This window comes from Perissodus microlepis, chromosome 12 (genome assembly GCF_051167445.1).
Source record: "Perissodus microlepis isolate ML-2025 ecotype Zambia chromosome 12, ASM5116744v1, whole genome shotgun sequence".
Taxonomy (NCBI): Eukaryota; Metazoa; Chordata; class Actinopteri; order Cichliformes; family Cichlidae; genus Perissodus; species Perissodus microlepis.
In genome coordinates this window covers 34021763-34048012 of record NC_140472.1, presented here as the reverse complement: position 1 = coordinate 34048012, position 26250 = coordinate 34021763, and the positions used below count along the sequence as shown (strand labels likewise).

The window sequence follows — 26250 nt, the reverse complement described above, 5'->3', positions numbered from 1 at the left end:
AAGGAAAAATGGGGAGAAGAAACATAAAGAGCTCCTAAACTGTAAATTAAACTGAAGGCCCCGTAACAGTGAAAACTTTAAATAGCAATAACACTGGTATTAGTCTGGCACTGGCTCGTTTTAGACACTAGCCACCGTCTGCAGTTATCTGCTCATTTCTGAGGATTATTTTAGCACTTATGTAGACTGAAGGGTATTAATATCAGTCGGTAACAGTGCCACTGCCACTGTGTCAAAGCAAATCTGGATTAGTCAGTTTAAGCCTTTGGTTTGTTTTTAATTTGACCTCTTAACCACAGCTAGTAATGTGTTTTATTTTATAATCTCTTGGAAAAAGTTTAACTTTCAGTCTTTTCTTTTCATATTCCTCTTTATTCAGCAGGATGATGATGATGATGATGATAATGACAATGATGAGGATGAGGAGAAGAAGAAGAATCAGCAGGGAGCTAAAGCTGGTCCTGTGATTGAAGGCCAGGTGTATGTCAACATTTCTCCTCCTCTGTCTGGTCGGGGCGTTATTGGAGCGTCTGCAGGAAGCCGTCCACGTTCTCGCAGCTACGATCGCAACCTGGACAAGTCTCCGCCTCCACGGCTCGGCTCGCTGGAGCGGATGCTGAGCTGCCCCGTCCGGCTCAGCGAGGGCGCTGCCGCGACCCCACCTCCTCCTCCGAGGGTCACCTCCTTCGCAGAGATAGCTAGAAGCAAACGAAGAAATGGAGGAGCGGGTGGATCGCCCTCGGTGAAGGCTGCTTCAGACGCCGTCTCCTCTCACTCGCACTCCTCAGTGGACTTTTCTCCGATCCTGGAGCAGCGTGTCGAGGCTGACAGTCAGGCCCTGTCGCCTGTACCCTTTACCAGATGTTACAGTCAAGGCAGCATAGAGCGACACCTGGAAGGGGGGAGAGAAACCCGGGCCAAGGCAGAAGGTACACCACCTCTTACACTGCACAACAACAGTGTAAACCTCATTTATTTATTCATTCATTTAGGTTGCAAAGGGACAGACGAGCTTAAACTGACAGTTTTTACGCTTAGAGAATTTCCCATCTACATATCCGCCTCAAGCACATTAGCATTAATTTGTTCTCCTTCTGTCCACCTAATGAATGGAAGATACATTGTTTCTTTTTAACTAATCTGGGCTCTGCAAACTCCAGTGGAAAGTATTTGGTTTGATAAAAGCTGATGTCACGCAATAATGACATATAAACGCAACATGTTTGGGAAGTTCCCCTGCACCCTGAGCCAATAGCAGCATCACGAAGGTATGACTCATGTGATCAAGCCCTGACTGTGAGTTCGTTATAAGGGAAAGAAAGAAGAAAGCAGTTGTTTTAAAAATCAGAAACGGTTAAAACCTTTCATTCAATTATAAATATGCTGACATTTTTACATACTTTATAGACGTACTTTAAACAGCAGATCATCAAATGTAAACAAATGTTGAGGTAATATCCCTCAGGTGTGGACAGGCATTTTGTTCGGTCGCGTTTTTTCACTTTTTGGGTGTAAGATTGCGCCCCTGAACAAGCAGGCTGATGCCTGCGTGTGTGTGTTTGTGTGTGTGTGTGTGTGTGCGCATGTTTAGACATCTTTCTGAGGACAGAAAATTGGCATCTTACTATACTTGTGGGGAAACAACAGTCACTTACGGTGTTTAAAGGCATTTTTGAGGCTCAAAGGTGTTGTCATTAGGTTATGGTTAGGTTTAGGGTTATTGAGATTCTGAGGTGTGTGTGTGTGTGTGTGTGTGTGTACTGCTTTAGATGGAATGAAGGGTTGAAGTGGGCCAAGCGTGCTCAGAATAACAAACAGGTGAGAGAGGAGAGAAAGATGCAGTGAGACACCCGCCCCCCACAGAGCTCTGCATCAGCTTGCTGAGCTGTGTGTGACTTGTATATTTGCATATCCGTGCATGTTTGTGCCATCCTTCCAAAAACAACCGCTCGTAGATAGAAACCTCTGTGTCATCGCTCTCAATCAATTATATTTCTGAAACTTCTAATGAAGTTTGTGTTTGAATGTGATGCCTTTCAGCTCCCTTTAATTTGGCTTAACAGATCAGTTATTCTCAGAAACCTCAACACAAACCTCCATCTGTAGCACTGGATTATTTTCCAGAATTGAGAGACGTGAGGAATCTGACTGAGGAGTTTCTACTGGTGTCAAGTGTTTTTTTTTTTTTTTTTGGCTTGTTGAACTTGAACTTCTCAGCCAACCTTAGTCACTTATGACTAAGCAAGATGTCACTGTATTCCTGCACAATCCTGTTTTGCCTTTGTTTGTGCCTGAAAACAGATCAATTCTGCTTAATTTGGATGTATTTAGCACAGTATGCTGGTTGTTACAAGTACACGTGGAGTTTTAGGCGTAATTCTTGCAGACTAAATCAGGAATTTAAAAAAAAAAAGATGGATTTGGAATCAATGAAAGCACTCTGTACGGTACAATTAGGTGGGCAGAAATCATTTGAAGTTGAAACAAGTGAAACATCTGCATCTGTGAATGAAAATAAAGGAGAGTAAAGCCGTTAACATATCGCACTATGGAAAAGTTTTCAGCCAACCCTCATTCCTGTATATTTTGCTGGGATAAAGGGAAACAGGTGCAGATATAAGATGCATGGAAATACAGCATCAAAGCAAAAATAGAGTTTGCACAATTCTAACAAGCTTGAAAGTCAATATTTAGTATGAGCACGTTTATTCTCTCTCGGGCAAGTTCAGGAGTAGCTCTCCAAGCTTCTTGAAGGACATTCGGAGCTCTTCTTTGGATGTCGGCTGTTTTTTCTCTGCTCTCTGTCGTGACCAGTGTTGGTCAAGTTACTTGAAAAAAGTAATCGGTAACTAATTACCGATTACTTCCTGAAAAAAGTAATCCCGTTACTTTACTGATTACTTATTTTCAAAAGTAATTAAGTTACAGAGTAACTGACTTAGTTACTTTTTCATTTGATTACATCATAAAATGTAATCAAATGAAAAAGTCTCTTTTTAAAACTTTTATTAGTTGTAATCTTTTAACTTTATGCATCAAGCAAACATTAAATTATATGCACCATTCTCTGACTGGAAGAAATTTGTTTAACATTTAAACCTACTTTCTGCACATTCCAGCACATAAAATAAAATAGGTTTTTGTGTTAACACTCAGTCTTTCAAATAAATGCAAGTGAAACACAGCAGAAAATAAATAAAATCAAAGACTCAGCGGTCCTGTTGCTCTATTTTCACCTGTAAAGCAGGAGTAGGGTAGGCGGAGGTTTGCCCTGGTGCAGGTGTGCCGCAGCGGTCAGTAGAAGAATCCGCGAGTTTGTCGTCATTGTCATGAGACACTCTCGCAAAAAAATGACGGTTTTAGTAATGCAGCGTGCTTATGGGAAAGTAACAGTAATCTAATTACCTTTTTTGCAATAGTAATCCCTTACTTTACTCGTTACTCGCCCATCTGGTCGTGACACGGCTTCAGTAATGTTGACGTCCGGTCCCAGTGTTCTGTTTTGTGGTTTTCTCTCCGGGTATGCTTTGACCTGCCCTTTAAACTTTGGGTCCGTACGACCTGTTGCCACTGGTTTTCAGTCCAGTTCTTACCTCAGCCTTTTCTTCCAGTTTTTCTTCCTTAAGAACGGCTTCTTGACAGCCATCCTTTCACTGAGACCATTTCTGATGAGGCTTCAGTGAACAGTAGATGGATCGGGGCTCAAAGGTCAGATGCATCTCTCAGGTCCTGTTTCGGGTTTTTGCTGGATTTATTTCCTGTTTCTTAAGGACATGATTTTCAGATGCTGTTCGTCTGCTGCGGATAGTTTCTTGTAAGCCTGCCACTTCTTCTTTTTTTGTCCTCTTCTTGTCCAGTTTCTTCAGATTGTGTAAAGACACGCCACATGCCAGTTTCTCAGAGCTAATAATTTTTTGGGAATCAGCTTGTTGGTGCAAAAATACTTCAGACTGTGTTAACTTTAACATTTTTTTAGATTGAACTGAGAAATGTGGTCAAATGATGTGTGTTTGCAACAGGCTGTTAGCAACAAAGTGCTTAAAGGTTTTTCTTCTTTTAGCTCCTCCTTTTAGGGATTAAAACCACAAAAGCCACAACAGCTCATCCTACATCTGACGTCCTCTGCTGTCACACCAGCCCTCTGCAATAAAGTGACTAAATATACAATTACACATGGTTTCTTTGCCAGGATGGCTGTTATATGTAGGCACAACACTGGTTCAGGCTTGAATGATTCATAGATGAGCATTAAGTAGCTTAACAAACAAAACAAAACAAAAAGAATCAAAAGAACAAATACAGTGTTGGACTGAGGTGGATGGATGGATTTAAGTAAAAGCAGAAAGTTTTCAGCCACTAACTCTGACTCATTAGGGTTTCAGGTACTTTTAAACTCTGCAAGATAACTTATTTCTATGAATTAAGTCACTAACCCATCAGTTTCTGTACGTATAAGAACAGTGACCGTCATCAGCTCAGTCTCAGCTGCTCGCTGTTTGTCTGCTTAGGTAAATACACCAACACATGCTTGGGATTCCTGTGGAATAAGACCAGGGAGGGTAAAGAGCACTGGGAGAGTGATATCCCAGGAAGCCCCAGCTGTCGCCTTTTATAGTTGTAGACCGGCTGGCGTACGGAGAGAAATCAGCCTCAAATGTGTCACAGATGTGTGTGATTTGTGGGTAATTGTGAGTATTCACAAATATGTGCTCTGATCTACACACGTTTGAAGACTCGTTCCAAAAACATATTTGGAAACCTTCAGTGATCAGTACCTGTAGTAATGATCACTGATGCACAAACGTTTGAGGTTTGATTGTTAAATGATGAGCTTTCGTTTGTGCATGCGCAGTTTTGAGGCACTTTTCACACAGATTCACAAATGTATGCTGCATTCAAGTGCTAGTGGAAAACTGGGTCATCCGAACATCATTTGAGGAACATTAAAAAAATCTTTTTAATTTGGACTTTTATGATCTTTTAATAATTACAAACAGACTTCTGCCTTCGGCTGAGTATTTAACAAGGTTTCTTGGAATTAAAGAGAAATGCTCTCTGGGTTTCGTCCTGCTCTGCTGCACCATAATATAACATGAAAATATACGGCGTGCTACAACCAGCCTGTGGGCCGCACTTCAACTACATTTTTACATTAGAGCATTCAACACCGAAAGATCATCTAACAGCTGATTTTTCTGTTACGTTACAGCTAAATCACAATAATGAATATTGTCTTTACTTGAGGGTATAATTAAAATAGTCCTTGTAGATTTTTATGCACATAACAGAAATGTTGTATTTCTTTCCTTCTACCTGCAGGAACAACCTAGAACACGTCACCTCACCAGATTTACTGAGTATAGATGAAAGTAGTGATTAAAAACAGATCGTATTTCACGTCTTTGAGCCCTTCAGCTGGGAAGTGAAACCGAGGATTTATTGATAATTTAGAAGGCGAGGGGAAATCTGGTAAAGGATCATCCCAAAGAATAGAGGCACGTTCCTCCCTTAGTTTGTAACGTTGTGTCTATAAAGGCCGTGATAATTTAAGGCTGTAATGAAAGGCTGTGCAGAATCTCAGCACATATATTATTCATTAGACTTCAGTACAGTACAGGCTTCAGTAAAAGCCTCTGGGAGACAGCTTGCTCACTAATGATGCTAACATAAAGCAGAGAGCTGCAAAGGAAAAGCTTCGGCTGTCTAATGGATTCATGTGTGAAACAGGAGAAGAGCTGAAGAGAAAAACAGGCAGAGAGGAAGAAGAAGAATGAAGTTGGGAGAGGCGAGTTAGCGAGAAAAGAAATGAGTCCAATTAGAAGGATGACAGAGCAGATCCAGAGTCGGAGAATGAGGGCTTCTCTTCTCCATCCCAGTGGGAGCTGAGTCCTGCTGGGTGTGTATTCCTCTCACTCTGCCCTCCCTTCCTCCCGGTTTCCACAGCAGCTTGTTGTCGCCCTCTGTGGCTGAGAAACAGCTACTGCACTCGGGTCAGGTGGCACTGGTGGGCCGGCCTTTGGGCGACAAACAGCTTGCGCAACCCCGCTGACATCACACGTCACTGGCTGTCACCCAGTGCGCTGGATCTAGGATCACACACACAAACACACACACTGCAGACAAAGGCTTCTCCTCGCTGCTGTGTCTCCTGACTTTCCCAGGTTTAGTCTTCGTGTGTGTGTTTGTCTTTGTGTGTCTGTGTGAGTGAGTGTGTGTGGGCATGTGGGCCTGTGAATAGCAGTGTGGTTATCTGTGATAAGAGCGGTTGAGCTTTATGACTGGGCAGTTTTCTGCTGTGTGTTGTGGTTTCACTTCTAACCTTTCTGTTTGTGCAGTTTTGAGCTGCGATGACCTGCAGGTTCATGAGTTTCTACGCCGGCCTGTACTGATTTTATTTCATTTCTTTATTTATTTGTTTGAGTATCTGAGCTGTGAATATGTGTGGTGTTTGAATCTTCCTAAATTCATTGACTTTTAGCTTTAGCCTGTTGATTGGACAGTGTGAGGAATTTGGAGGAGTCTGTGATAATCTTATTTTATTTCCTAAATTATTAACCGAGAAATCAAATAATCAGCAAAAGGGAATCCACAGTGGAAATAAATATTTGCAACACACATTTGTACTGAGGTCAGCTTGTCTCAGCTTTCAGAGAAGAGGTCAAAGAGAATATAAATGGGAGTAAAATATGCATATGTGACATCCTGGTAAACACATTAAACACTTAGCTATGCAGCTGCAGCACTGACAGCTCATTATTGCAAATGCTACAGAGTAATGCACAGCAAAAGAACGGCTTCACTTGTGGACGGGGTTAGGGTTCTGTTTCTGCATTTCAAATATGTCCTCTGAACGTCTCACATGCAGGGAGTTGACAGAGAGCTGCTGCTAGTTGTGATAATCTAACAAGAAGAGCTTTTCGTCTGCCCCGAGGAAAGACAGTAGGCACAAAACATGAAAAGCATTCCATCAAAATACCTCAAACTTGGCACCGCATTTACTCAACAATACAGCCGACAAATATGAAGCAGGCTGGATTAACGGTGAAGCGCGCACACCCACAGACACACATAATGACACTCCCGGATATATTCAGTACATTAACAGTCCTCAGTTGCAGTTTTGAGTGAGGACTTTTTATATCTGTGTTTGTTGTTGCTGTCAGAGCAGGGGGGGGTTGTACTGTTAAACTTGTGGCAAACTAGAACTAAGCAGTTTGTGTTTGGGCTCTTCTAGGTGGTCTCTCCAGTTCTGCAGACAGCCGCTCAGCAGTGGTCCGCTACAGCAAGGACCAGCGGCCCACGACCCTTCCCATCCAGCCCTTTACCTTCCACCACCAGTTTGCAGCTAAAGCCCCCCAGCCCAAGCCCCTGGCGCCCCTGCTCACAGGCTACATCTCTAGCATGCAGGCCCGCTCCAGCTTGGGCTCAGGGTCTGGAGGTCCAGTCGGGGAGGACGGCGACGACGCAGCTGAGAAAGTCCACAGCTTCCAGGGTTCTCTCATCACAACGGCTCCTCCTCCTGGATCGGTTAGGCCCTCGCCTCTTGGGAGTTACTCCCCGGTCCGACTCCAGGGAGCACCCAGCTCCGGGACCTGCTCCACCTGCACCCCCAGCCCTAAGCCAACGCACAGCCTCTCCTGCCCCCTTTCAGCCGGCCTCGGCCCCCTGCAGACCCCGCCCACGATAAAACAGGCGGGGGCATCAGCGCCGTTACCCCCTACTCCTCCTCCTTCATCACTGGGGCTGAAGAGAGGGGCGGTGCCACCAATGCTGCCAGCAGTGCAGGGACACTGTTTCCGCCGTGGAGGGCTGCCCGGCTTACCAGCACTTCACAGTGACACTCTGAGCCCACTGGGCTGCCTGGACTCTGCAAAGCACGAGGAGGGCAACAAAGGGCACGCAGCCAGGACACATAATGGTACGCCCATAAATAAATCTCACGTTTCCGTTAAAAACTATTCATTAAATCCCTGATGAGAAAATGCTGTTTTAAAATAGGTGAACAGAGTTTTTTTCACTGTTCACACTTTGCTTTCACTTTGACTGAGGCCATCTTCCTCTCGTCGTCTCTCATGCCTTTACATTTTCCTTCTTTTAACTGTCAGCCCTTCGTTACAGAATCGCTCAGCAGGTTTTGTCCTGATGCAGTTGGTTTATAAAATCTGCATTGAATTAAAGTTCTGTTGATTTACTGTCAAAAAGAAGCTCCTGTAGATTCTTACTGTTCTCTTTTTCTTTCTTCTCTCCCTTCATGCATGAACTTAAATGTTTTCCTGTCCTCCCTTCACCTTTTCCACACGCCCATCTTCATCTGCTTTGTTCCTGCGTATCCTTTCCATCTGTCTCATCAACAAACCCTAATCCGACCCCTTTATCGCAACCCTAACACCTCCCGTCCCACAACAGCGCACCACCTCTCTCCTCAGGCTCTCAAATGGAGGGAGTACCGCCGTCGAAACCCTCTGGGAGTGGAGAGGGTGTCGGGGTGCCATGCTTCTGCTGGATTGGGGCCGCGACCTGCCAGACGCAACGTTTTTGATTTCCCTTCGGTCCCCTCTGGCCACAAGCTGGGACGACTCAACGGTGCTCAAAAATCTCTTGGCACTGTTGAGACCTGCAAGAATGTCAAATATTTAAAAAATAGACTCAGATATTTTAAGTACTGGCAGTATTAGTAGGCTCATATAAGTGTGCTCCTTACCTCAATGCCTCTAATAGTGACTTCGTGTGTGTCTCAGCAGTGGGCCAATCAGCTAAGCTGCAGCAGAGCTACAGCGACTTCCTGTCCGACTACTTTTCCCTGACAGAGAAGCCGCCTGAGGAGTTCTGCCTCTCCCCGGACGCGTCCACCTCCTCCTCTTTGTGCTCGTCCTCGCAGTCTCACATCTCTGTTGACCTGACGCAGAAGAGAGGTGGGGGCTCTGTGTGTGTGTGCGTGCCTATATGTGTGTATTCCTATCTTTGTGGAGCCCAAAAATTGGAAGTTTACTATACTTGTGGGGACCAAAACCCCAGTCCCCACAAGTTTGAAGGAATTTTTCTGACTCCAAATGTGGTTTTAATGTTTAATTAGGTTATGATAGGTTTAGGGTTACTGCTTACCGTTCTCCACACACACCAACAAGCGGGTCTTTATTCTAAGAAAGTGTGATGGTGCTGTTGTTGTGCCTCTGGGCTCACAGCCTGCAGGGATCTCCCAACATTTATAAATATTACCGTCTGTGAGCGATACAGAATTAATCGATTTGTTAGGAGAGTTCACACTAAATTCAAGCTCCCTTAAGTCTTTCATACAAAAGTGCACTGTTCTCCTTTTTTGCTTTTCCTTGTCTGGTAACTGAATACGAGTGTGATTCAGGGATCTGACTGTTTTTCACTCTAACAAAAGCTGCTGCTGGTGTAAGCGTTAATCAGTTACACTTAAAGAAGAGCTTAAAACCTCCAGAAACGGTGGACATACGGAGTGCTCCATCCAAGCCAGAATACAAACACAAAACATCTACAACACAACTCTTAGATAGTTACAAGGAGTAACATGTTTGCATTAACTTTGATTAAACACAAAGTACAATTTTCATGGATCTTTAAATACAAGGAAAAAATCCCAAAGGCATAAAAGTCCATTAGAAGGTAATTCAGACATTATTTGGCTCTTCAGTTAAAAAAAGGCATCACCGTTCCTGTTTAGATGCTGTTTTCCACTCAACTTTAGTCCTTCCTAATATGTAAAAGCAGGATGACACCTTCATTTTTTTTTTTTTTTACTGACAACCTGTGAGCTGTAAAAGCTTTTTGGGCAGTGATACTGCAGCACAGAATCAAATCACCCTAAATGAAGCGGATCTCACCGAGTTATCCGAGGCCACAGCAGTGAGAGAGGAGATCATCCTCCTACCAGATAATGCAGGTCTACACAGCTGTAGGGAGCAGCAGACTGATTAAGCCCTTTCACCTTACTTTCATAAAAATCAATTTCACAGATGAACCAGGACACAAAGATTTGCTTTACCTTCAAAGTGAAGCTAAAAAGCTTTTTGCTCAGTAGGAGCTGAATTGCACTCTTTGTCAGCGTTTTGTGACTCACATCAGTCTGAAAACAAGACAAACGTTCAAAGATATGAGTCAAATCCCTAGAAGACAACTTTACTGCTGTAGCAAATCTAACGGTGCAGATTTGGAGCTCATTATTATATTGGTACCTCACCTTCCTGCGGGGATTTTGTAAAATAGCACACAGATGACTGCCATGTGACTGTTGCCACAATAACACAGAAATAAAAAGATGAACTTACAGACGCTTTGCTCCGTTTGTCTCGTCAGCTCTGGTGAAAGCCGTGAACACTGCAGTGGATCTGATCGTGGCTCACTTCGGCACCAGCAGAGACCCCGATGTAAAGGTAAGCCTGGGGTTCACAGGTGAGGCAGCCACACACTATGGCACGAACTGCTCATTTGTGAATATGAACTCACACACTGGTTCTACTAGCTGATCAAAGTTATACATAAAATTTGCACAAACACCACAAACACATCACAACTGCAATGAAGCGCAAAAGAACCAAAATGTGTGTTTTCTGGTGAATTACACCAGTTTCACCATCAGATGGCGCCACCTGACTACTTGGTGAGAGTGAGCAAGCTGTTTGTGTACTTGTAGCAAATGTTATGTAATGTTTTATAATAATAATGGATTGCATTTATATAGCACTTTTCGGGGCCCTCAAAGCGCTTTACAATTCCACTATTCATTCACTCTCACATTCACACTGGTGGAGGCAGCTACGGTTGTAGCCACAGCTGCCCTGGGGCAGACTGACAGAAGCGAGGCTGCCATATCGCGCCTTCGGCCCCTCTGGCCATCACCAGTAGGCGGTAGGTGAAGTGTCTTGCCCAAGGACACAACGGCCGAGACTGTCCAAGCCGGGGCTCGAACCGGCAACCTTCCGGTTTATTTGTATTTTTATTCTGTATTTGTATATGGGACAAATACAGAATAAACACACGCTGCATCTAAAGCAGCGCTTGGTTCAGTAACTTTAGATTATGGGTGACAGAGCGTTCTGTCAGACTGTCACCCACGGTCGGGTAATCTTGTCTCAGAGCATTAATGCCACAAACATCTATCGTTTATTGTTACAGTGGTAATATTATAATATAATTTCTGGCAAATACATATGAGTTTATCAGTGTCACAGTCCTGGGTCGGTGACCCAGCGTTTCTGTTCTGTGTTTCTTGCTGTCCAGTTTGTGATTCCTAGTTTTTAGGTTTTGGTTCCTGTGCCCCTCATGTTTGGTGTACGTTTAGTTCTGTCCTTGTGTTTATTATGTTCCCCAGTCAGTCATTTCTCATGTCACTCATTCCATGTTCCCTCTGTTCAGTATCAAGTCTGTGTCTCTGTACCTGTCGTGTGCTTCCTGTTTTATTTTGACGGTCCCTGTTCTGTCCCCATGTTTTCTCTGTACCTTTCCTGGTCCCACGTCTCATGTCTAGTCTCCCTGTCTCTATGTTCCCGCTATAACATGTCAGTTTTGTCGTAGCGTTAAGCTCGTGTCTCTTCTCTACAACCCGTCAGGCAAAGCTCGGGAACAGCTGGGTGAGTCCCAACGTGGGTCACCTCATCCTGAAGTATCTGTGTCCGGCTCTACGTGACGTGCTGCAGGACGGTCTGAAGGCCTACGTGCTGGACCTGATCATTGGACAGCGCCGCTGTCAGCCCTGGAGCCTCGTGGAGGCGTCCACACAGCTGGGTGAGAGCGCTGGGTGGAGGGGACATACCGATACTTAACAATTAGAAGTTGATTTTGCGGGAAGTTGGCATTAGTATTGATCCACCGCAGTGACTCGCTCACTGTAATGCTGACCCTGCGCTGACAGATATCAGAAGGCCAAAGAGGTGATGAAGCAGTGACATGTTGAACTAAACTGCAAGATTTTCACCATCGGTGTCGGAGACAACTATGGTGCAGAAGGATGAAGTGAAGTAATAGAGGAGTAATGGCACCTTTCAAAATAAAATTACAAAGTGCTTCACAAGACTAGAAAGGAAACAAGCAGTAAAAAATATTTAGAAAGATAAATGAAGATTAAAAATCGTGAACAAATAAAATATGAACTGCAAAGCAGATAAATAAAAACAAATATAATAAAAAATAAAAATGACTAATAGGAGGCATAGATAAGACCTTCATATAGAAATATGTCTGTCCCTGAGAGAGAGGCGTCCTGACAGGAAAAGCCTGATCACCCTTCGTCCTCACTCTGGTTTGGCTTGCACGCCATGATCTGAATGCGGGACATGTGAGTGTCCGTCTTTGCAGATTCAGTCCCGTCTTGTGTTTATAACAAAACTAAACTTTGACCTTTCGCAGCGCTGACATGAGCAGGATTCAGGTGACTGCAGAGCAGCAGGGCACAAAGAAATTAGCTCCTTACCTCCATGTCAAACTTCACCTTCTAACCAGGGTCCCAAAATGCTTACTCGTTGTACTTTCCTCACTATTTGGGGTGCATTCACAAACAGCTACAGTCATTCTTTTGCAGATGTTGTTTAAGCTTAACATATGTTTTTTGAAACGTGTGTCCTTTCAGGCCCGTCCACACGTGTTCTCCACAGCCTGTTCTCAAAGGTGAGCCAGTACTCGGAGCTCACGAGCCACAGCATGAGACTGAATGCTTTCATCTTCGGCCTGCTCAAGTGAGTCGTTTCATTTACTGCTGTTTTCATTCTCAGTTTACATTCTGAGCCTCGAGCTCACTCTAATTCGCTCTGACACAACAACAGCTTCTGTGTTTTTGGGTCTTAGTGACTGTAAAATAGTGACGTTTCTACTTTAGGTTTATTCTCGAGGTCATCATGGTGTGCTGAAGTGCATTGCATTTAAAAGCGTTACTGTTTATGTCCGATAGTAGAGGTGATGTATGAATGTCTCAGTCAGTTAAGAAAACCACAATCTGTGAATTCTTGAAGTCAAACAGATTTAAAAACTGTTGAAAACTATTTTAAACCCCAGGTTGTTTACATTCATGACTTCTTGTTCCATTTCTTTCTGGTACATTCCTGCATATCTTGGCATGTTAGTGCCCCCTGCTGGTCAGTGCTTTAGTGTATTTGTGGCTATGTGTTTAACCTACAGTCAAATGTAATCAGATTTTTTTGAATGAAAAAAGTAATCATGTTGTGAGCTGTTATTCGTCTCTAGTAAACTTTTTGTTATAAGTTTTGATTACCCGCTCTCTGGGGACATGTTTATAAGCTGAAGTGTGTTTTGAACTGATCCTTAAAGACGGCCTAATATTTGCCTAATCAGCACTAAATTATTATTCTTGAGGTAAGTAAAGTAACGTTGAATACTTCACACTTCAGAATAATCCTGTTTACCTAATGCTGGCCTTCATCGTCAGGGGCAGCCTCCCAGATTTCCTCTGATAGGCTTTGAACAGGTTTGAACAGTGGGTGGGCGGGGCTTCTGGGATATATGAACTGTGTGTTGGACATGAAAATACAAAGGCAAGAGTTGAGTTCAAAGCTGGCCGTGTGAAGGCGGAAATGGACCAAAATGCAGACTCACAAAGGCAAGAATAAACTCAGAAGGCAGCTTTATTGCTGAACACCAGAAATACAAAAACTAACTAAACAGGTAGGAAGGCAGAACACTCGGCAGGGAACGAGACAGATCACGACGCTGGACAGACAGAAACAGAAAGCTTAAATACACCAGGAATGACGAGGGAACAGGAAACACATGGGGAACACAGCTGAGACAAATTAGACACAAAGAGACAGAAGAAGCGAAACTAAACACACTGAACATGGAACCAAGACTGTCAAAATAAAACAGGAAACACTAAGACGCAGACTAACTCACAACATGACACGGGAACTGAGAGGAAAGCACACTCAGGGAAACAAAATGGATTCTGTAGATAACAGGAGGAGATAACGAGGAGGACGCAGAAACAGTTAACGGAGACGAGACAGAGAGAGAGCGAGAGGAGAGACATGACGGCCTGGGAAAAATAGATGGGGGGAGCGTGGAACGACGCACAAGGAGGGGAACATGGGAACAGAAGAGGGAAACAAGACACAAGGGCTCACACAAACACACACAAACAAAGACACACACAGAGGGACGCGGTAAACTAATTATAAAACAAAAGACACCAAAACACAAGAAAACTCAAAACACTGGTCAAAAGGACCCAGAACCATGACACTGAGCGTCTAAAGCACTCAGGAGCTAAAGAATGACTTCCATACACTGACCCCATTATTATCAGTAGCAGAGAAGAACAAAGAGTATGATGGGTCCCCTTTAAAACCATGTCAGAGCTCATTAAAAGACTCAGTTTTGGGTGTGATGACTGTTTAAATGTCTTCTGCAGGAGACTTTTACTCTGCTGCAGGTTTTAAATAAGTGACTGTTTTTCTGTTTTAGTCTGAAATCTTTGGAATTCTGGTTCAACCACCTCTACACGCATGAAGGTAAGACCAAAGTAACTGAAACATGGTGACTGATTTCTTCTTGTGCATCTTGTTGTGACGCCTCCTTACCTCTCTTATCTTTTATTCAGATATTATTGCCGCATACTACAGCCCTTGGGGTTTCCTTCCCCTGTCACAGGGGCCGTGTCAGCCCCTCTTTGAGGAGCTCCTCCTCCTGCTGCAGCCTCTCTCACTGCTCCCCTTTGACCTGGACCTGCTGTTTGAACCACATCTCCTCCAAAAGGGACAAGAGCAGCTTCGTCGCAAAGAGCAGCTCTGCTCTGCAGGCCAGAGCGTCGACCAGTCGAAGTGCTCCACCTTCCAGCTCATGAGGGGGTGGAGCAACACTGTCAGTGAAATGGTCAAGGACTCAAGCGCAGAGGTGAAGAAAGAGAAGGCGGGGCTCAGGCGAGAGGGAACGTGGCCAAGGATGGAAGGAGTTGGATCGAGAAGAGAGGCAGCAGCGGGGAAATCGATGCTGAGGAAAGAGGGCGTTACAGCTCAGAGCATGACAGCTGGGCCTGATTGCAGAGGGACAGTGAAGGAAGTAGGGTTTGCACATTTATGGAAGGAGAGGGGGGTCGAAGGGCAGAGGGTGAAAGGTGTAGGACAGGAGAGCCATGGAGAATATGAAGATAAAAAGGAGAAGGACAAGAGGAAGGAAAAAGACAGATTTCCTGCAGATGAAGGGCGTCAGCGGCAAGACAGGCAGGCCGGCTGGTGGTACCAGCTCATGCAGTCCTCCCAGGTCTACATCGACCAATCCACAGAGGGGACAAAGTTTGTTAAGACCGAGAAGAGGAAGAAGTCATCGGAGAGACGACAGGGCCAAATCCCACCCACAAGAGAGGGAGTGGTGGAGGGAGCGGAGGCCACTCAGGAAGGTGAGGGCGGGAAGAGCAGCAGCAGTGGCTTGAGCGGGGACTCATCTGGATCCAGGGGGCGGCCTTCATGGATGGGCAGCCCCCCAGAGTCTGTCCTCAACCAGGAGAATCACACCAACCCTCTGGAGGTCACGGTGACTGGGAGCCACGACGGAGCCCAGGATGAGAGCCCCTCACAGGGACAGAGTCTGCGCTGGAGCAGGCTCTTTGGCTCTAGTGTCGGTTCTCCCTCGAAAGCAGAAGGAGGTGAACAGAGGCCCAAAACCCAAAAGACCAGGTGAGAAAAGTCTGAATGTTCATGACTGAAACCAACAAAATATCATTTGTATATCTTAATCTGAAACTAACAGAACGATCGCCTTCTTCCTGAGGAACATTTTCCAGTTCTTTACAAATTTAGTGGGTTTATATATATTTTTGCTTCATTGGATGCCGTTGATGCCGTGCCGCAAATGACGAAAGACTGACCTGGACTAACCTCGGCCTTTTATGTTTTCACGTTGTGTTTGTGTTTCTTAGACCTCCATCGGGCTGGCTCGGCTTGGATCGGTCTGTTCTCGACCTTGTAGCTTTGACCATTGGAGCAGGCCCCGGAAAAAAGGCGGAGCTTCCTGCCACACCAACTCGCACCCAAAGTACAGCTCCACCAGCGTCGACGTACCCAGCTGAGGCCAAACTACAGTCCAGCTGGTAGGAACCGCCTATAGTGTTATTGTAGTGTTACTTGGAAGTGATGCCAAGAATTCCTCCCTCAAAAAATGTTTCCGAATACTTTTCGATCACTTATCCTCACCTTCTGCCTCCGTGTTGATTTCTCAGTGAAGTACGAGCACTGTGCCACCACATCGCCACCGAGCCCGGACAGCTGAGTTTCAACAAGGGCGACATCCTGCGCGTTCTGAGCAAGGCTGACCCCGATTGGCTGCTCTGTTCCCTGGGCTCCACCCAGGGCTTGGTTCCAATTGTCTACGTCACCCTCAACAGCATGGAGGACAGCCAGGATGCTCCTGGTTTCGGGCAATGCTGAGCAAGAGAAAACTGTCCGAAAGATGAAGCCAAACAGACATGGAGGGTATCCCTCCCGCACACGGACCGAACACAAAAACCTGTTTTTGTCTGTAATTTAAAGGAAAAAAAGACAAATCATTGTAGTAAAGCTGGAGAGGATGCAGACATAACTGCGAGGGCAAGCATGCAGGCTCAACCACAAACAGACATCTGCTTCAAGGGTACATCCAGACACGTATGCATGCATACATCCAAAAAAACAAAAAAGCACCCCACAAAGATCACAAACAAACCCAAAGACTCTCAAGCGCTTCTTTCTCTGCCTCTCCTTCTAGCTTAGCAATGTGCAGGTCCAGTCTATTTATCATCCAGCTCTAATTTCAAAAAAATAGGAGGATCTCTCGTGCTCCACACCTGGCTGCGCTGTGCTGTGCAGCTGTGCCACACGTTGAACGCGCCGCTCAAACGATCGCCCTCGGTGCCGGCGCAGGTTAGTTTGACGTCCTCTTGTAAACTTAGTGCTAATATGATCTTTGCATTCGTGTAGAAATGAGTGAGTCTTTGCTTTTTGGTAAGATTGATATGAATGTAAGAGCTTTTGGAACTTTTGGATAAATGTTCTGTGATTCAGCATATTTTTATTATTATAATGAGACGGTGGAGATCTGCACACGAGCTCGTGTCAGCAGCTGTTCAGACATTCAAAGTGAAAAGAGAGCAGAAGGAGAATCAGCTTTCTCTTTTTATCCTCTGTTTTGTTTGATCTGCCTTCATTTAAGCGTGACTGTTGGATGGATAGACAAAGTAATCCTCCTTTCCTCACGGCTGGGATAAAACGATGGTTGACACCGACGACTTGCACGAAATCTCTCGAAATCTTTTGCTTTTCCTTACCGTCCTATTCCCCCTCTCCTCACTCTCACATCTAAGAAGACTTGACAACCTGTGAGGATGGCAGGACTGAGCTGGTGGGAACACGGCCCGATTTATTGGTACATACTGTAAATGCATTAGTGACTTAAACGTCTGATAAATTCTATTTATTTAATAAGTTGAGGGAAGCACCTAAAAGGATGCTTACAGAAAACATGGATGTCAAATGAAAGCAAAGCATAGCTGTGCAGGTGTCTTTGGAAATGGGGATGATGGGATTTACCCCAGCATGGAAGTTTATTCCGGTTCAAAATGCAAAGATCTCATTCATGCCTTAAAGCAGGGGTGTCGAACTCCAGGCCTCGAGGGCCGGTGTCCTGCAGGGTTTAGATCTCACCCTGGGTCAACACACCTGAATCAAATGAGTTCATTTAGGCATTTAAATCAGCTGTGTTGGATCAAGGACACATCTAAGACCTGCAGGACACCGGCCCTCGAGGCCTGGAGTTTGACACTTGTGCATTAAAGAGTGCAGGGGGGGGTGGGGGCACCTGTCCAGCTATTTGTCCTGATGGTGTATTTTGTACGTGCTCTGACGCGTCTAATGCGACGCGTCCTCCAGATTTATGTCTGCACAGATTCTCCTTCACGTGAAAGAAAAGGAGATTTGTGGTGATATTTTTGATGTTTAAAGGGAAACCCGACACATTTTTGTGATGGAGGCTCTGTGGGGGTCCTGTTCAGGTGCAAAATGTGGCCTTAGGCTCAAAATGAGTTGATGGAGGACTAAAATTCCGACTGTATACTTTAAACCTGGATGGATGTTAAACGTATACAGAAGGCCAGTCTGGAAAATTATAAAGAGGTAAAATTAATGTACATATATTAAATAAATGAATGCTTGTGTATTTTTTGAAAATCTCACATAGGATATAATTTCACCATTTCAGTTTTCCGTTGCATTACTGTATAGTTTTTATTTTTATGTAAGACTTTTAACATTTAATTTCAGAGCGAGATGATTAACATTTCATCCAAATGTAAATATATTTAAAACCCTCCTGAATTCATTTCTGCTGTAGAGCTGTACGTACAAATGTTATTAAAGGTTTCTCAGTGCATTTTATGTTGACTACAGAAAGCGAGCATAAGCTTTAGTGTCACTGCTAACCAACCTGCTGACTGTACGGCAAGTTGCCCGTCACGTTGGAGGAAGGCTTGCTGTTCGTTGACATCCTGCTCAGAGCTCACAGGGGACCGACAGAAATAAACACACAGTAATTAAAACGGAGACGGGCGAGGGAGGCCCAGGGGGTCAGAGGCAAAGACAGACTTCTTTTTAGAATTAAGCATTTAATTATCTGGGATGTTGTGCATTAAAATACTTGTAGGAGTGACATAACAGAGAAGGAAAGAAAGGAGTGATCTTTGTTTCTCTCGTCTGTTTTCTCTCTGCATTCTCTCTCCCGGCTGCCTGTAAATACCTTCAGCATCAGTGACACTGCTCTTCTCTGTGTCCAGACTATATGATGTGTACGTATGACATTATCAAACTACTATGGATGTTAAATAACAAAGTGCTCATGTGATCACAAACTCGTGTGGCTCCAGTGTCTTTTTCCCCCTCACACGTCACCTTTGAAGGGATTTTTCTACCCGAGAACACTCTGGATTTATGGGCAGCATCCAGCTTATGACTCGGTTTACTGCGTGCTTATTAAATACCTGCTTCATTTATCAGTGAGGCTCTGCGCTGCCCCAGTGATGGGCATGCTGAGTAAGTGTTCCCATCTTAGTTTTATGCTTTTCCAGTAAAATTTAAGTGGCTGCAACCAGAGATGTGTCAGGCAGTTGTATTATTATCATTATTATTATTATTATTACTGAGGGTGCAAGTTGTGCTTTCTGCTTTAATGCTATGCCAACGCGTTCAGCTGCTTATGATTTATGAGTGGTTAAGTTTTCACAGGACTCCATGCAAACTAAATACAGCTTCCATAGGACTTAAGAGGGTAAGTAACAGCCAGGTACTGCTAATCAAGCCTACTTGATAAACTAGGAATCAGTAAGTTTAAGCACCTGTGTAAAAGCAGATGTTTGGGCATTTTGCTGCTGTGGAGCATTAATATACAGCAGGTAAAATAAGCATTGAACACATCACCAAATTTCCAAGTAAATCTATTTCTAAAGGTGCTATTGACATGAAATTGTCCATAAATTCCCAATGATCCCAAACACAGCAGCAAATTCACAACAGAATGGGTGAAAAAGAAAAGGAATCGAGGTGCTGCATGGGTCCGATCACAGTTCAGACCTCAACCTTATTTAATACTGTGCATAAACAAATGTCCACAAACCTGAATGAACCATAGTGATGAATTCCTCCACAATGCTGCGAGAGACTCGTAAAGTCACACACAGAAGACCGACTCATATTCTGTAGTATTTTCTTGTGTAGTGGATGTTTTTTGTGTTTTTAGGAGTCCGCACAGGGCTTTGTGAAAAGTTTAATTTCTCCATGATTATATATAAAACATAAGTCTTTTTTTTTTTTTTTTTTTTTTTTTTTTTTTTAAATTCTTGCGGGTCATTAAACACCAGTTGAGAGTTGGTGTTCCAGTTACAGAGGTTAATGGTCTGCAGATCTGGCGTAGTTGTAATAAATAAATCTTTCCCATTACGCCCTCAATAATATTATCTCTCCACATGTAGCACATTCTGCCACCAGATGGCGATATTGTCTTTTTCGAGCCTTAAACCATGCCTGAGCCACCTGTGCATGAACTAATGTTCAAATGCTGCACACTGAATCAGAGCATCTTTAAGGAGCTATATCTCCTCATGTCTTTCTGTACTGATGTAAAGCTACACAAGTTGAACTTTAACCACTAAGTGGTTGTAGTTAAGAATATACCTGTTTAATCTAACCATACTGCTAAAGCTCATGGAACCAGCCTGATCCATGAGTGCATTTAATATTATTATAAATTCTTTGAAACTTTCAAAAAATACTAGAGAAGTTTTGTTTTGCAAAACAATTTTGCATCAAATGTTGTAGAAACAACATTTGAAAGAAGGAATTGAGAAAAACAATGACGTAACATTAAGATTTCATTGAAGGGTAGTGTCATGTATCCTCAAACAGCAACAACACTGATAATTCAGTGTACATAACACTTAATGTGTTTGGATTGCGGGGGGGTTAAATACCTGTAAGGTACTTAGGAGACATTTATATTGGGGCAATTAAGGACAGCTCTTGGTTGAAGAGGTAAAGCTTACAGTGATGTCTGTCAGTCAACAGCTCATCAAAGCCAGGGTGGGTAATTTAACACCAGCTAAGAGCTGAGCATCTGTCTGCCATCAGGGAGGTTTGCCAGCGGTGCTGACAGATATGCTAGTGAAAGCCGTGCATCATCATGTGTAACTTAATCTGATGATTCACCTGGTTTCAAAGCACAGAGCATGTTAGACTTCAACATACACTAAAAGGTCAATAACATATAACCCCTGGTGATCTAAAATGTCACTTTGCAAAATGAATCGTTCCCCCAGTTTGTTGTGGAAGAACGTCACAGATATGCACTGAGCTCTGAGTTCAGCTCCAGCACACAGGTGGGTATTTTCCACAGTCACTGACGAGAATATTCTATTTATCAGTGCTGCTGTCTTTCAAATGTTTGACCTAACAAAGTAAAAATTATATCCAACATCCACAGTCTCAAATTTAAATTAATATGTGCAACATTTTACAGACTCTGTAATGCTACAAAAGCTACACATGTTGTATATGATATGAACGACCACATGCTTTAATTAGCTAGAAACAAATCCTCAAGTGCCCTCGGTCATAAATCTGTGCAGTTATAGAGCAGTAAGATCACGACTCTCCCAAACTGATACCAGCCGTTTCTAATATCCTCTGAAGAGCTACAGTTAGGTCCATATATATTTGGACGCTGACCAGTTTAGTTCTTTTACCTTTTTACTGAACCATGTTCCAATTATAGTTATATAATTGACATAATGTGTAGACTCTCAGGTTTCATTCGAGGGTATCCACACTCAGACTGGATGAAGGGTTTAGGAGTATCGGCTCCTTAGCGTGCACCACCCTCTTTTGAAAGGGAACAGAAGTCATTGGACAATTGACTCAAAGGCTATTTCATGTACAGGTGTGGGCGATTCCTTCACTATGTCATTATCAGTTAAACAAATAAAAGGCCTGGGGTTGATTTGAGGTGTGGTGCTTGCCTTTGGCAGATTTTGCTGTGAACAGACAACATGTGTTGAAACAAGCCATCCCAAGCTGTGAAAATAGACAGCCCAGAAATTGCTGCAATATTGGGATTGGTAAAATGGTACATCCTGAGAAAGGAAGACAGCACTGGTGAACTCAGCAATGCAAAAAGACTTGAACATCCAAGGAAATAACAGTGGTGCATGAGCACAGAATCATTTCCATGGTGAAGACAAACCTCTTTACAACAGCCAACCGAGTGAATAACACTCTCCAGGAGGTCAGCGTACTGATATCCAAGTACACCTAAAGAGAAGATGGCATGAAAGTAAAGGGTACAGAGGGTTCACTGCAAGGTTAAGCCACTCATAAGCTTCAAGAATAGAAATGCTAGACTGGACTTTGCTGAAAAAAGAGCTTAAAAAGCCAGCAAAGTTGTGGAAAAACATTCTTTGGGCAGAGATTTACTTCTACCAGAGTGATGTGTGGAACAGCTCATGATCCAAAGCAAACCACATTGATGATGTGACACAGGACAGAAGCAGCTGAATGAACTCCGAGGTGTTCAGAGGCTTACTCTCTGCGCAAATCCAGCTAAATGCAGTCAAATTGATTGGGTGTTTTTTCTAATACAGATGGACAATGACCATCCAAACATACAGCCAAAGCAACCCAGGAGTTTATCAAAGCGAAGAAGTGGAATATTCTTAAATGGACAAGTCACCTGATCATGAGCATGCATTTTACTTGTTAAACACTAAACTTCAGACAGAAAGGCCGACAACAAACAGCAACTGGAAGCTGCTGCAGTAAAGTTGTAGTATCACAATAAAAAGCAGGAAACCCAGCATCTCTGTCTCTGTCCAAATACTTATGGACCTAACTGTATTTCTTATCACAATACTGAAAAGTTCCAGTCAAGGGTCTGGTCTGGTCTCAAAACCTGAAATAACTCACAAAGACAGAAGTTAAAAACATTTCCAGTGCTCAAATGCAAAGTTAGAAGTACATGCATCAGTGCACAACGTGTTAAAGGTCGTGTCTGCATCAAACGTGTTTACATTTAAATGCACAGCTTTTTTTTCCTGGAAATGTGTTTGTTAATATTGGTGCAAGTTTTTCAGGCTAATAATGGCTCAGCTGAAACTGCAAATCAACTGAAATCAGCTCACGGTCAGGCAGCTTGCTTTGGACACATTACTCACATTTGTGATCAGATATTGACAATTTGTGTATTTTGCAAGAATCACTTCTTTGTGCTATTAATATTTCTGTGAGCCACTCTTGCAGACACACTGACTGCTGTGTGCTGACACGCGGTGAGTGCCTCTTATTTGTGTCACAGTTCCTCTTTAATGGTTTAACCGCAAAGACGTAGATTAGATTCCCCTGAAAAGATGCTTTTTCCTCAGAAAAATAACCGCGCTTCCATTTCTTCTTCTCTATTTATTTATTTTTTGGCATATGGGTATGTCCTAACTCAGAGCAGCCTGAGCCATTGTGATATATGTGGCTACACGCCTATGCCTAATGTAATGAAAGAAGAGAGGGATTTTCCTTCTTGGGAGTGTCTTTGCACTATAATGACAGTCATGGCACAAGGATCTGTTGGGAAATAAATGAAGGAGTTGTAAGAGAAATGTTGGCGCATTCACTGTAGATGACGGATGATCTGATATCCTCGTGTTGGTGTTGTTCCCACATCATCATAATCAATCCGTAGAGGACAGCCTAGTGTGAAATCTAATGCTTTATATTTCCTGAATGTGTGGTGGAGGATAACAAAGTCCTTCTCACGCACCAGATTAAACTTTATCCAGATAAGTAAATTATTAAACGTCTCACTGACACTTCCTTGAAATTTCACTCCAAATTTACCAGCGTGTAAATTCTCATTTTCTAAAGTTACCTCACAGACTGTCTATTACATAAAACCCAAATAATGCCTCATGGTCTTACTTTGTGGGGGTTTTATGTTACTGTGAAAGGGAAGTTGTGCAAGCTCACAACAAAAGCTGACTCAGCTGAATAAGCAGCTACAAAATGGACGTTTGCAGCTTTGTTTTCTTTGCTTTTACACAAATAAAATTGAGTTGCTGGAGTTTTGGACGTCTGCGTAACTGTGAAAACAGTGAGGCCAAAGTAGTTCCTGTAAATCCTGACATCTTAGGAAAGTGGCCTTAAAAAACAAACAAACAAAAAAAAAAACCAACTCATGTAGCCACTGAAACTGTGAGTAAATCAAAGATTATATGAAAGTTCTCTGATCATTGTGGTGATGCAGTGGCTGAAAATGTGAAGGGCTCTTGGAATTAGCCAGTTATTGGGTTCAATGAAGATTCCTGGTAATGGAGCCATAATGTCTTTAAACAAGAGTCTGAGGTTTTGCACAGGACACAGCAGTCCACAGAGCTGTCTATGCCAACGTTTGATGTTCACCACATTCACTAAACCAAATCCTAAACTGACATATAACCATGTAATTATCAGTTTAGCATTCCAACACTTGGAATGCTATCTGCCTCTTAACCAGGGTTTCAGGTGTTTTGGAAAGACAAACCTGCACATACACAGTTATGCAGGATCCAAATACCCATAGAGACCAACGAGTAACTTTCATATCTGAAATTGGCCATTTTAGCCTGGGACATGTGGTGGCAGGCTGTGGTTGTGGCCCAGCTGCAGGAGAGAGGTCAAGCAGAGGGCTCCGCAGTAACGCACTGGTACTGTGAAGTGCAAAGTGCACCCCCCCCCCAACAAAAGAAAAAAATACCTAGAACTGGAATCAAAAGGCAAGGGGTGAGTAAAGACTATGGTCATCAAACTATGGTGTGTGTGTACATGTTTAGACATCTTTGTGAGGACAGAAAGTTGGCATGCTACTATACCTGTGGGGACCAGCAGTAACTTTTGGGGACCAACATCCTGGTCCCAGCGAGTTTGAAGCCATTTTTGAGGCTCAAAATGTGGTTTTAGTGTACAGTTAGGTTATGGTTGGGTTTAGGCTGAGGGTTAGGGTTAGGCATTAGTTTTTGATGGTTAGGGTTCAAGTAAGTGTCACGGTTCTGGGTCGGTTCGACCCAGCATTCTGAGTTTATTATGTTTTGGGTTTATTTTTGCATTATGGAGTGTTTTGGGGTTCTCTGGTGTTTTGATTATTTACGATAGATTTTATTACTGTGGTTCTGGTTTGGGGTTTTGTTCACAGGGTTTGTGTTTTCATGTTTTGTGTGGGTTTAGTTCTGTGTCTAGTCTGCGTCCTTGTGTAGTGTTCTTGTTTCCTGTTTTATTGTGAAGGTCTGCGTCTCATGAGAGTGTGTTCAGTTTTACCTCTGTCTCGTCTTGTTGATTACTCCCAGCTGTGTCCCCCACCTGTGTGTGATCTCCCTGTGTTTCTCTGTGTGTATTTAAGTTGCGTCTTCTGTCTTTGTAGTTGCTGGTCTGTCTGTGTATCCACCATGTCTCACCTGTGTGTTCTCCCTGCTGTTATCTTCGTGTACCATCGTCTCCCTCCCTCCCTTCCTTCCTTCATGTTCAGGTTCTTGTTCAGGCTCAGTAGTTTAGTTATCCCAGTATAGTTTAGTTCTCCGTTTACTGTTTGTCCATCTATACTTTTGTGTTTAATAAACCCCCCTCACGCCTTCGCTACTGCCTGCGATTGGATCCTCCTTTATTATTTCCACACGGCTCATCTCACTCGCCGTGACAGTAAGGAAATCATTATGTCAATTAGATGTCCTCACTAAGATATAAAAACGAGTGTGTGTGTTTTCGTGTGTTCTGACCTGGAGTCATTTTGATTTATTTGTGGATATTCATACAGTTTTCATGCAAAACAGTTTAAGCTCTCAGAACTCTGTCTTCTTCCCGCAGTCCAGAGATCTACATGCTGGGTTAACTGGAAACTCTAAACAGACCATAGGTGTGAATGTGAGAGTGCATCGTTCTCCAGGATGTGCCACACCTACCACCTTATGAAAACTGGGATGGGTTCCCACAGCTAACTGTATGGCTGGTTAAACAAACCAAGTGCTTTTAAGCACTTTTATCATATTTTCAAAGCAGTTATGATTCATTATATGAGTCATCTAAAATAACTGTGAAGATGTTCAAAGCACTAATTACAGTCCTGTAAAAAAAATATTAAAACTAACTTTAATATTCAGCTAACCAGAATAAATACAAAATGCATATTTTAAAAAATTATTTAATTTATCAAAGGAAAATCTATCCAAACTTAGCTGACCCCGTGTGGGAAAAATAATTGCCCCAGATCAGGAATTAACTGTGACCCAGTTTAATTTCACCAGCCACACCCCGGCCTGATTACTGCCAGACCTGCTGAACCAAGAAATCGCTGGAGTAGAGCCTGAGAAACTGAAGCAGGCTTAAAGATCTCAAAAAGCATCACATCACAATCTAAAGGAAGAGCTGAGAAATAAAGTCACTGACATTTATGAGTCCGGAAAGGTTACAAAGCCATTTCGGCGACCGTGGCTCAGGGGGTTGGGAAGCGTATCTGTAACCGGAAGGTCGCCGGTTCGATCCCCGGGCTCTCTGTCCTGGTCGTTGTGTCCTTGGGCAAGACACTTTACCCTACCGCCTCCTGGTGTTGGCCAGAGGGGCCGATGGCGCGATATGGCAGCCTCGCTTCTGTCAGTCTGCCCCAGGGCAGCTGTGGCTACAACCGTAGCTGCCTCCACCAGTGTGTGAATGCGAGAGTGAATGAATAGTGGCATTGTAAAGCGCTTTGGGTGCCTTG

General features: G+C 43.5%; 1 protein-coding gene across 5 annotated transcripts in view; it reads left to right on the top strand.

Annotated features, from left to right (window-relative positions):
• The window catches only part of rusc2 (RUN and SH3 domain containing 2), a 40314-nt gene extending 21470 nt beyond the window's left edge, over positions 1-18844 (top strand). Inside the window, exons 3-13 of one of the 5 annotated variants that reach the window (XM_084945516.1) lie at positions 383-929; positions 7235-7918; positions 8407-8583; positions 8739-8912; positions 10321-10397; positions 11574-11748; positions 12590-12695; positions 14437-14483; positions 14573-15644; positions 15887-16057; positions 16187-18844. In XM_084945516.1, coding sequence (XP_084801642.1) covers positions 383-929; positions 7235-7918; positions 8407-8583; positions 8739-8912; positions 10321-10397; positions 11574-11748; positions 12590-12695; positions 14437-14483; positions 14573-15644; positions 15887-16057; positions 16187-16394 — 3438 coding nt within the window. In that variant the 3' untranslated portion in view covers positions 16395-18844. Of the gene's footprint in view, positions 1-379; positions 930-7234; positions 7919-8406; positions 8584-8738; positions 8913-10320; positions 10398-11573; positions 11749-12589; positions 12696-14436; positions 14484-14572; positions 15645-15886; positions 16058-16186 lie in introns of all 5 variants that reach the window. The other 4 variants (XM_084945517.1, XM_084945515.1, XM_084945518.1 and 1 more) reach the window with 4 other exon arrangements.
• Positions 18845-26250: the final 7406 nt, after the last annotated feature.